The following is a 12,226-nucleotide window of genomic DNA, read 5'->3' as shown; positions in this document are numbered from 1 at the left end:
GTCACTAATTTGAGGTGCATCAGAGTCCAGGGTCAAGGGCCTTCCCATCTATCCTCATGCCAATTATATGTCCCCGTGTCCAATCTGATGGCTTAAGTACCGTGAAATTTGCAGGGTTACAGGTGCCACGGGTGCAGACAGGGGCAGCTGTCCCCTTGTGAAGGAGGGTTGCGTGTCCTCTGCCATGTGGCCCATGAAACACAACTCCAAAACGGGCAATAATAAGAACCATTACATCACATAGGCTATCGTTGTCTCCCTGGCACATACACTTATCATTAGACATATAGGCTCTTTCCCAAGCTTGGCCCCCGACAGCCACCTTGGTCAATGGCCACACATGCATCAAAGAGCATTGACACTGGTTTATCAGGGCTAAATGCCTGGGTGCAGCTGATGAGGACGCTCCTGATCTCTAACCATTGCTCCCGAGGGCGGCAAGTGGGGCTGAAGCAGATATGCTGATCACCATGGAGCACCCTAGATAGGTGGTATGGCTGTGAGTGCAAGACCCGATGACAGAGCCAGCACAGGAATGGTAAGTATGGAAGAGCAAAGTCCTGGTGACAACACTTCCTGCCTGAGTAGTGTGCATCCATAGGTCACAGGAGGAGGGCTCTGGGGCTGTGAAGGGAAAACCACATCAGTGACAAACAGTAGTTATGCATCCTGCCCAAAAGAGGGAGAAGAGAGCTAACAGAGACCTTTCACTGTGAGTCCAGTCAGCGGGGGCCAAGCCTATGGCGAAGACGAGGCTGAGAACTGCAGCAATGGATACAGACAAGGGGACAGTGCCTCACAGTGAGATAACTGGTGTGGAAAACAGCCCGTTCGTCCTGTTGGAGAGTCGACTCCTCAGGCTTCTGCCAGGTGTAGACTGGTGGCTTCCAGGGTGACTAACACAGGGCTGTTGTCCTGCCGTTCCTGGTCCCCTGTTGTTTCCTGGGAAGCGGAGCCCTGCTGAGAGAGGACGCTCAGGTTCTGGAGGGGGATCCTGCACAGGGAAGCCGGATCGGGGATGCGCTCCCTCTCCAGAGAAGCTGGCTTGACTGACTGTGGTGGATCCAAAGAGCAATCGCTGCTCCTTTAACCGCGGTGGGAGTGGACAAGGTAACAACAAAAGGCCCCTCCAATGGGGTTCTAATGGGTGGACATTTTATTCTTTTACCCAGACAATGTTTTTTGTTTTCTTTTTAACTGAGTAGAATTACCATGGGAACAATATATTATCGGTTTATATGTCTAAGAAAATGCATTGTTTAAAAAATGTTAAAACCACCATCTTTAGGTATCAAAGGACACATTTAGATCCAGTAAAAATAGTCATTTTGTCTCTATTTAAGTAGAAGACCCTGTCTAAAAATGTGAGTTTGTGTCTGGAAGGGCTTTAATGCCAGATGGCCACACATGCGTAAGAACCATTTTGTCTCCAAACTGCTTGTCACTGAGCAGTCTGCTCTGAAGGTCTGTCCTCCATCCAAGTATTGACCAGGCCTGACCCAGCTTAGTTTCTGAGATCAGATGAGGTTGGGTGCGTTCAGGGTGACATGCCTCAGACCGAAGAGTTTTTACTGGTAATTTTTTTTACTCATCATGAGGATTTGCTCTTTCCTGGATTTTGTTTGTTCGTTTGGTTTTGGTCCCATGTTGAGGGCGGAAATAATGAGATCAGGTGGGAATCAGTGCCAGCTAGACACTTTTGGCCAAATTTAAGCAATAAAGAGGCTTAGAAGGAGTGGCCCCTAGGCAGCAGTCTTCTAGACAGGGACAATGCAAAACAAAATCCAACAAAAGCAGACATCTAAAAAGCTCACCTGGTTGAAACATAAGTAGTTATTAGAGTCATTTTTTATGGCCTTGATTGTAAATGCCCCAGAAGAATCAGAACTGTAATGTCAAAAACTTAAGAGCCATGGTTAAAATTTTGATGGACAATTTAGCAACTAACAGAACAGTATGTCAGTACCACTAAATTTTTGTTACCATGTTTATCTAAATTTTGTATTTTAGGAGGCTTGGTATACTTGAACAATATAAATATATTTAATATACAGGAACCAGCAACAGCATCACAGCTCTGTAGAGGTTATATATACATATTAGTTTAGTTTTGCTCTTGAAGTAAAACCTTAGATTTTTCTCATCAGTTGGGGGGGAGAACAGTGTCAGTGACCCCAAATAACCCAGTCACAGACACATATAGGGTACCAGCTGCTTTAGAATCACCCAAGACAACAGTAGTTTAACCATGAGGTCATCCAGAAAATTTTACATAAACCACCTCTTAAGTTAACTTTTATTTAGTTATGACTCAGTTACTTTAGTAGTCAAAAATCATCAGAGAACACAGGTAAATATTTATGGGGACTAAGTGTGGAGTTAGGAAACCTAATGGTCAAGAAACATGGCTCAGATGTTAATAAGGGATCACATCCCAGATTGCTGACATTAACAGATGGCTCATGACATACAGCAGGATCCCACCAACCTGTAGTCAATGGAGCCCCCCTAAAATAACAGTCCCAATCTGGCCATCCCAGGCCAGAAACTCACTCCACCTGCCATGTGGAAGGAGTAGCACTAACATCTCCACTCTGTTGACTCCAATAAAAACTGGAGGTCCTGACTTTCAGTGTAGTGTTCCTTTTTGAGTTATTTTTTATCCTAGCTGGAGTGTGTACTTTGGCTTTTTTATTTTTTAACTTTGCTTTACATAAGTAAATCTGTCTCAGCCCTCACGTCAGTGCAGCAGTATTCCCTGGGCTCAGCTGCCTCTTGTCTTTCTGTGTTTTCATAAACTCTTGTTTTGATAAATTTGTGGATTAACCTGTAGCACCAAAAATTCCTGACAGTTATCTTGACAAAACAAAAACCATTTTAAAGACAATTTTTTTTGTAAATGTTATTCAGAACAATACAATATTTTTAAGATTGCCTTGTTATAGGCTTAGAGAATTAAGTTTTACTTTAACATCAGTACATTGAATTTCAACCTTACAAAATCTTCAGTGTAACTGGATTTTAGTTAACTTAATCACTTACAAAAGCATTTATTAGCTCCATTTTTTTATGACAACTTAATCTGTATCTTTGTGAGAACTTATTTTGTATCTTCTGCGGGAGCTTGTCTTTATCCTTTTTTTATTATTTAAGAGTATTTTTTAACCTTTTATTTTAAAAAAATCCATATATTTGTTAAAAACCATAACAAATATATATATATTTGTTACTTGTTGAAAATAACTCATAAACTCCTTTAACTTAGAACCTTATATTAATATGAAAAAAAACCCAGAAAGAAAGCACCCTTGAAATTGTTTTTTGTATAAAAACAATTTATAGAAAGCCACCCACAGACTGGGAGAAAATATTTGCCAGCTACACATCAGACAAAGGACTGATAACCAGAATATATAGGGAACTCAAAAAACTAAATTCTCCCAAAATTAATGAACCAATAAAGAAATGGGCAAGTGAATTAAACAGAACTTTCTCAAAAGAAGAAATTCAAATGGCCAAAAAACATGAAAAAATGCTCACAAGCTCTAGCAATAAAGGAAATGCAAATTAAAACCACACTAAGACTCCACCTCACCCCTGTTAGAATAGCCATCATCAGCAACACCACCAACAACAGGTGTTGGCAAGGATGCAGGGAAAAAGGAACCCTCTTACACTGTTGGTGGGAATGTAGACTAGTACAACCACTCTGGAAAAAAATTTGGAGGCTACTTAAAAAGCTAAACATTGATCTACCATTTGATCCAGGAATACCACTCTTGGGGATATACCCAAAAGACTGTGACACAGGTTACTCCAGAGGCACCTGCACACCCATGTTTATTGCAGCACTATTCACAATAGCCAAGTTATGGAAACAGCCAAGATGCCCCACCACTGACGAATGGATTAAGAAAATGTGGTATCTATACACAATGGAATTCTATGCAGCCATGAAGAAGAATGAAATGTTATCATTCGCTGGTAAATGGATGGAATTGGAGAACATCATTCTGAGTGAGGTTAGCCTGGCCCAAAAGACCAAAAATCATGTTCTCCCTCATATGCGGACATTAGATCAAGGGCAAACACAACAAGGGGATTGGACTTTGATCACATGGTAAAGCGAGAGCACACAAGGGAGATATGAGGATAGGTAAGACACCCAAAAAACTAGATAGCATTTGTTGCCCTCAATGCAGAGAAACTAAAGCAGATACCTTAAAAGCAACTGAGGCCAATAGGAGAAGGGGACCAGGAACTAGAGAAAAGGTTAGTTCAAGAAAAATTAACCTAGAAGGTAACACCCATGCACAGGAAATTAATGTGAGTCAACTCCCTGTATAGCTATCCTTATCTCAACGAGCAAAAACCCTTGTTCCTTCCTATTATTTCTTATACTCTCTCTTCAACAAAATTAGAGATAAGGGCAAAATAGTTTCTGCCATGGGGGTGAGGGGGTGGGGGGGAGAGGGAGGAGGCAGGAGGGTAAGGGAGGGGGTGGGGGGCAGGGGGGAGAAATGACCCAAACATTGTATGCACATATGAATAAAAAAAAATTAAAAAAATAAAAGAAAGCCCATTTCTTAATAGACCCATGTATTATGAGAGAATTAAATCCCAGATTTTATTTATGACAGAATGAAACAGGCTAAGGTCATTTATTTTAACTACCCAAATTTTAAGATTCCTGCTGCAGGCTGTGCACCCCACCCCCACCCCGCTTTTTTTTCCTGCTCTGGTCTGAGACAGAATGTTAACCCCTGAATGCCTGCAGTTTGAAAACCTGTTTTTTTTTAAAGTAGCAGCAGAACAGAGTAATAAGTTTTTACATTGACGCTATAATAAGAACCATTCTTAAGATGTTTATGTATTCATGTGCAAAAAGCTTAAGCAGTTGTAACAGAGATCTTTAAAATAAACACCCTGGTTTTTTGTTACCTTGAATATCACATTAACCTTCTAACAGCAGTTTAAGAACCATTTTGAAGATGCTTACACATAGACACACAAGTTTTATAAATTAAGCATGCCAGAAAAAATGTCAACTTAAATGCTCATGAGATGAGTTGGAATTCCAGGAGCAAATTAAATTTTGCACAGTCTTTAAACAAATTGACACACACACACACACAATTAGAATGCACTCTCAAAACAAGAAAAAACTTTTAAACCATCTGGTGGAATGGTGGATGATGCATCTGTTCTCTTGTGAGTCTCCCTGTTTGGAACTGAATTTTTTGTTATCCATCTCTTAACCTCGGTTTTGGTTATTTCCTGAGAAAAGCTCAACCCCCCTAACTCTCAGAGGTGTCTTACACACTTTCACCCCACTCCCTTAACCTGAGAGACCTGGTTTCACCCCAATAGGGTCATTAGGGGGTCTCTGGGAGTGATCAGTCTCCCCTTCTGCCTCCTGAGGCAGGCCTGAATTCGAATGTGGGTTATTACCAGTCTGATTAGCGGTGCTCCCCTCTCCTCACTGGTTCCTGCATCTCACCGGGTTCCGTTGTGCATCCGAGATCCTTACCCCGACTCATCGGGAGGATGAATCCTTCTCTGGATCATCCTGTCCATTGGCACCTGGTGGGATCTCCTCCCCGTGGTAGGGGGACACAACCCTGTGACAAGGGAGGTGATAACTCACCATGTCTCTGCAATCCCGGACGAGCCCCCAAGAAATGTTGTGGGAAGTTGCTAGCTGAGATACGGGACTCTGAGGCAGTTTAGCAGTAAACAACTCTTTCTTGTGCCAGCCCAGACCCAGCGGGCTCCTGTCCAAAGGCTGAGCCCCAAGAACAAAGGGGTCTCACCTTATGTATCCTTGCAAGCAGGTTAAGAGGCAATAAAATTAAAACACAAGGTTTAACCCATGTATGGTTACATGCAATTCTATAGGATACTTCACGCTAGTACTAAGTGCCCTTCTATCCCTAGTGCTATGTAACCTTCTTCACCTTTGAATTCTTTAGGTTTTATCTCTCTGCTATGCCATCCCTTCCCCCCTACTACTTTATCAGAACTCAGTCCTAGTCTGTTTTCTTCTGATTCTCCTACCAGCTACACACAGGGCCTCACACGTGCTAGTTGAGCACCCTACCACAGACCTTTTGGTCTGACGCTACCTGACTGAATGACTCTGAACTAAAAGCCTTCTGCACACACCCCAGTGTCAGCAGCCTTGATGGGATTCTGATTACCCTGGACAAAAGCACCGACGTTTACTGGGGAGCGGCCTCATTTCTCTCCCTGTTAGAAGAGACTCTGTGGCCCACCTGTGGGGTCTAGTAATTGCCCTCAAAAGCTGTCTCCTCCTCAGCCTCTCAAGTTCAGTAGGTAGAAAAGCTCATTTTCCTTAAAGTCATCAAGATTATCAGAGAGCCACTCTATCTGCCTTTCCACTTCACAACTTCCAGAAGACAAAGAAATCACCTCCTAAAAACCATTTTCCCTCCCTTGACACTTTTGTACACAAAATGTGAACAAGCAGCATTCAAGAATATACACTATGCTTACCTGCAGAGTTCGGTCACATCCACCCACGTGTACTTTATTCACAAAAATATTGGGCACGGTTTTCTGATTAGTGATTTCTGACAGCACTTCTTGAACACTGGCCCCATCATCTAAAAAAATTATACAAAACACTGTAAAGAGCGCCCAAGCTTTGTGACTTGAACTAAATGTTACAATCCTCAAATGCTCATGAGTAGACCCCCACAAGAGGCCAGGGTGCTCTGTAACTTGTGAAATGATGACCAAGATGGTAAATACCCATGCTTTCAGAGGAACCCTTAAAAAATGAAGACCAATCTACAGATTCCTAAGGCCTTCTAAATTAGCCTTTGGGCTATCATTCAATGACTGCAAGAAGGGATAAGAACTCTCCTACAAGAGCCAATGTCAAGACAACTTCTGCTGCAACAATAGCTCAGGAAACACTCACAATTTTCCATTACTACATTTAAAATTTTTATGAGCACAGTCCAAAATTTATCCTCTATCCCTGGAAATAAAACTGGGCTATGACTACTTAAAAGTGCCTTGTGTGGTAGACTTTTAGAGCCATCTCAAAGATTCGAAAGTATTTCCTTTCCTGAGGTGACTTGGCTAAAACAAGCCAATGCCATGAAAGGGAGATGAACTGATTTCTGATCACCACCAGGTCCCCGCCCCAGCAAAGGACCCTAGCTATAAGGTGTTCAGTGGGTATCAGAGGCATAGATGACAAGGGTTGAAAAACATAACCCTAAAAACTTAATGTGCTCTTCCTGAGGGAAGGAACACAGTCAGGAAACAGAAGGGCATTCCTTTCATTTATTACAGCTTAATCTACTTTGCTAGAAAGTTGACAGACACATCTGAAACTTCTCAAATAGCACTTTGTAAAACTCCCCCCCACTCTATTCCTTTTAATATGAAAAACATACAAATGTGAAAACCTACACCAAACTGTTATGGGTTTGTTTCTACATGGTTGAATACAGAAAAAATGGTTCATCTAACACAGAGACCAGAGTAAATTGAGTTGAACAAGTAAATGGAAAAAAGTCAGTCATTTGGCATTGCTTTGTCCTTTCGCTATCTTGACAGTGTGTGCATCCGTGGACCACCTGGTCTTGGTGTTTCCGCCCAGAAATGGCCTCTGTGCAATACCTTCCACTGCTACTGATCTCCTCCAGCCCCCTCTAGCTGTCTTAACATTGATATAGATTCTCCAGGGAGGACAAATGTGTCAATTTTATTTTGGGAAGTGTGAATAAAACCATCTTTAGGAAATGTTTATTTTTTTAAAGTTTATATCACACAATCTAAGCAAAAATGCTACATCTTCTATCGTAATGCTGTCTTAACGTTTCCAGGTTGCTTCCCCTCGGTTCCCTAATACAGAGCCCAGCACCACCTGTGCCCCAACAAGAGTACTGTGACCATTCCTTGGATGGCAGGCCGTCCAAATGATGCGTGTGAGGACACAGTGAGAAGAACGTGCTCCCCACTGTGGTGACATAACGATCTTGCAACTAGACTCCAGGATTGTGACAAATTTCTATTGTACACAGTCACCTAGTCTATGGTGCTTGGTTATGGCGACAGAACAGACACACATGGCCACTCAGCAAGTATGACTTCTTGTCAGCCACCTTGGTGTAAACTTTCCCTTCTTGAAGACACTTTTGCAGTGTCAAAGCCCCAAGGCGTCATCATTTCACACCTGTCCCAGTTTCTTTGTGACACATCTATGCCAATTATCTCCTGCAATTACTGTCATACTCATCTGCCCCACCCCAGCCCCATGTCACCACTAGAACGAGCTTCGTGAGAAAACGACCTTATCACACATCCACAGCTCCACCTCCAGAATCCAGCACTGTGCTGCCCATAGCAGGAAGCAATACAGAGTTACCCAACGAGGGGAGGGGAGAGGAGAGGAGGGGAGGGGAGGGGAGCAGGGGAGGGGCTGGTACAAGATACATTCTTCAAAGACACAGTCTCCAACCAGGCCCCATTCAGCTATGACCTCAAATCCATCCTGATTCAGTCACCTCTCAATAGCGTCACCAGCTGGGGGATGAAGACTTGAGCACACAAACCTTTCTTGGGGACACTTTATATCCAAACCATAACAGAGATTAGAGACCAGACACTGCTGGGTATGGTGGCTCATGCCTGTAATCTCAGCATCCAGAGGCTGAGGCAGAAGGATTGCAGTTGAAGGCCAGCCTGTGCTACACAGGGAGACACTGTCTGGATAAAACAAAGACACAAAAAGGAGAAAGGGGACAGTCCTCTTTTTCCTTTCCTTTCTTCCTCAATTTCTCCAAATCCCGACTTGTGCTTAGACACACAGGCAGCCATCTTCCTGTGACCTGAATTCACTGGATGTGCTCCCTTCCGCTTCTTGTAGCGTTTCCACCCGGCTTTCCATGGGTCTCAGGAATTTGGCCCCTCCTCTTTTGGTCAGCACCAATTTCTCCCCATTTGTGGATCTTGCAGCATCTCCCAAATGCCCTCAGCTGTGCTTCTCTGCTCAGCTGCTCCGGTGTCCTCTTCCTCTGTTATCATCCGCGCCAGCTCTTCTGCTGTCCATCACTCCCGCTGATGTGCGTGCCTCTGTGCACTGCGTCTCCATTGGCCTCCTGACTCCTCTTCCTGAAGGACTCCAGACACAGAAACAGGGGCTGCCACGCACGTGCTCCTTCCCGAACACCTCCCACAGACCTAGTGTTCAGCAAGTGCCCCTGGAGCACCGGCAAGAAATCAGCTACAAAGCCAGGGCGCGGGCAGGGCCAGCCCCTGAATATCTGGTCTGTGCCCCTCCCCATGATTTGGGGTTTTCTGGATGAGCAAGTTAAAGGAAACGGATTCCAGATCTCACCTAGGGATGAGAGGGGGAGAAAATTAGGGTAGTGACAGGGAGGGGACTCTCTCCCTCTCCTCCCCTGTTCTCTCCTCTTCCTGTTCTCTTCTCTTCCTCTGTCTCCTCCTGGCCACCATGAGGTGAACAGCTTTGCTCCAGCACCTGTTCCCTGCCATGATATTCTCTCTCGACATGGGCCCACAACCATGGGACCAAGTGACCATGGGCTGAAGCCTCTGAAGCCATGAGCCAAATTAACCTTTCCTCCTTTGTCACAGTATTTTGTCACAGTGACAAAAGGCTAACACAATCTCTTAATCAGGTTTTACCATAGGACTGTTTTGTTTTCTAATTCAGGATTTTCTGCTTTTACCTTTGCTAGTTCCTTTGTTTCTTGGAACCATTTTGTAACTTTTCCCTATTCCTTAAGTTGTAGTTAATTCATTTATCTTCATTTATTTTATAAAATAAATATTCATTTTGACAAAAAACTTGGGCTTGGTGGCTCACCCCTATAATCCCAGCTACAAGGGAGGCAGAGATCGGACAGTTCTCAGTTCCAGGCCAGACTGGGCAGAAAAGCATGAGACCCTATTTGAAAAATACCTAAAGCAAAAAGGGCTGGGGACATGGCTCAGGCAGCCCTGCATTCAAACCTCAGGACCACCAAAAAGAAAAAAGAAAGAAAGGAAACAACAAAGAAAAACCCTCATTTTTTCTCCAAAAATTCAAGCAACACACACAAATAGTAAGTACAAAGCAAACTATAAGAGTGATTATCCACCAAATACAATTTTCTGTCACTCCAGCTATTTTTGTGTTCATTTAAACAGAAAGATGCATAGGCATATGGTTTTACAAAATACGGCAAAGCTAATTTTAAAACAGAATGACACTTTGAGGAACAAAGCTAAATTGAAATCGTACAAATTCTTTATTCAGGTTATCCAGACATTTTTCCAGGAAAGGTGTCAGTCCCTCAAAGAGCTCGCTAAAGAAAATGATTGCGCAACGAGGCTGGAGTCACTACATCGTGAGCAAGTTCCAACTTTGAACTGGGTGTTTCTTCTTCCTGGCAAGAAAGGGAAGAAATTGGAGCCCTTCCACGTTTTCCTCCGCCTCCTTCTCATTCACGAATATTATGGATTTCATTGCCGTTTCCCTGGTCAGGCTCTGTGACAGTCGGGGCTGGCTTGGTAACAGCCCCTCACACAACTTTGTCTTACTGACACGGAGACTTGGGGAGGTTTGATGTCAAACACCAATGGCTTTGCCTTCGTGAATTTTAATATTTCAACCACTTCTTCCTTATTTGCTTTGCATTATCCCAGCTAATTTTTTTAACAACTGGTGGTGGTCATTGCCAGCCCTGCCTGAGCTTTCACACGCCTGAGGGTGTCTGTTACACACGTAAACAATTTAGCTCGTTCTAAAACATTTGAATCAGACTCCGTTTCCCTCTGCAAGTTGCGGGCGTTCCTCCGATCCCCTGGAGTGAGGTGGGGATGAGCAGAGTCTGAGAGCAAAGTGTCCCCTCTCAGGTCAGGTACTACGCAGCTGTCGACTGTTACCGAACAAGTCAGCCCAGCACTGTGCAGCTGAGCACAGCACACACGCACTGTCTCTCAGTTTCCTGGGTCAGAAATCTGGAAACAGAAAGCTCCATGATTCTGGCCCTGAGGCTGTGTGAGGTCACAGTTCAGCTGTCGGACAGGGCTGCAGTCATGGCAGCTCCACTGGGATGGGAGAATCTCCTTCAAGGTCATTCCCACAGCCGTGGACAGAACTCAGTTCACCACATGGGCTGCTCTGTAGGATTCCCGGGTATCCTAGAGCAGGTGTTATGACTTGGAGATGAATTGGCCCCAAAGGCTCCTGTGTTGAATGCTTGGTGCCCAGCTATTGAGAGGTGATTGGATCAGGAGGATGACAGCTCATCAATGCATTAATCCATTGATGAATCCATAGCTGATTGGGCTGTTAGAGGTGGGGCCTGGTGGAGGAAGAAGGTCACTCAGGGCGTGACTTTGAAGGGTGTATCTTGCTCTCCTCTCTCCCTCCCTCTCCCTCTCCTTCCTGGCTACCACGAGGTCAGCACCATGGTCCCCCACCCCCTCCCACCATGATGTGCTGCCTCACGACAGGCCCACATCCATGGGCCAAGCAACGAGGACTAAAACCCTCTGCATCCGTGAGCAAAGTAAACCTTTCCTCATTTATGTCGGTTTCTCTCAGGTGTTGTGTCACAGTGATGAAAAACTGACTAACAAAGAAGGTGACTTTCCGTAGGTGAGAGGAGAGAGAGAGAGAGAGAGGGAGAGAGAGGGGATCCCCATCTGTTTATAACTCACTTCAGAAGTGACATCCCAGCCCATAATCAGAGGGAGAATTAAGCTCCCTTCTTGAACTTAAGTGTGTCAAGACATGGGCTCACCTGCAAGGCTGCCATATACCATAGCCTGCTCTTCTTCATGGCAGACTACAGGACTTTCCGTTTGTACTTGAGATTTGGAGACTTCACCCCACTCTGCCTTGGAGTGGTCCCCTGCTAGACATCCGTCAGTCGTGTGGAGAAGCCGCACAAGGTACAGCAAATGTCCTGAGAGCAAATGTGGAAGAAAGAAGGAAGCTGGGTCTTTGGGAATGTCATTGAGCCTGGACCAGACCTCACCTAGCACTGCCCTGTTGAGGCAGGCTAGAGTTAGGGAAGCTTTGGAACTCCTAGAAAACACATGACTTAACATTATATTTCAGATTGACCGTGCCCTGGCTCAGGGAGGCTCAGACCGCCCTCGCCTGGCCCAGGGGCCACCCGTGCTCCTCCCCACTCATTGATTACTGGATGGGAATCACCTGGTTCTTTCCACC

At 44.5% G+C, this 12,226-nt stretch overlaps 1 protein-coding gene across 1 annotated transcript in view; it reads right to left on the bottom strand.

Moving 5' to 3' along the window:
• LOC141411552 (thioredoxin reductase 3-like) overlaps nt 1-11,961 on the bottom strand; it is a 35,839-nt gene extending 23,878 nt beyond the window's left edge. The window contains exons 1-2 of the mRNA XM_074044573.1: nt 11,793-11,961; nt 6,517-6,626 (exon numbers count right to left, since the gene is read on the bottom strand). Of these exons, the coding sequence (XP_073900674.1) occupies nt 6,517-6,626; nt 11,793-11,814 (132 nt within the window). The 5' untranslated portion in view covers nt 11,815-11,961. The remainder of the gene's footprint in view (nt 1-6,516; nt 6,627-11,792) is intronic.
• Nucleotides 11,962-12,226: the final 265 nt, after the last annotated feature.

Source organism: Castor canadensis, chromosome 10 (assembly GCF_047511655.1).
Source record: "Castor canadensis chromosome 10, mCasCan1.hap1v2, whole genome shotgun sequence".
Lineage (NCBI taxonomy): Eukaryota > Metazoa > Chordata > Mammalia > Rodentia > Castoridae > Castor > Castor canadensis.
The sequence above is the reverse complement of the archived record's forward strand: the minus strand, read 5'-3'. Positions and strand labels throughout refer to the sequence as shown.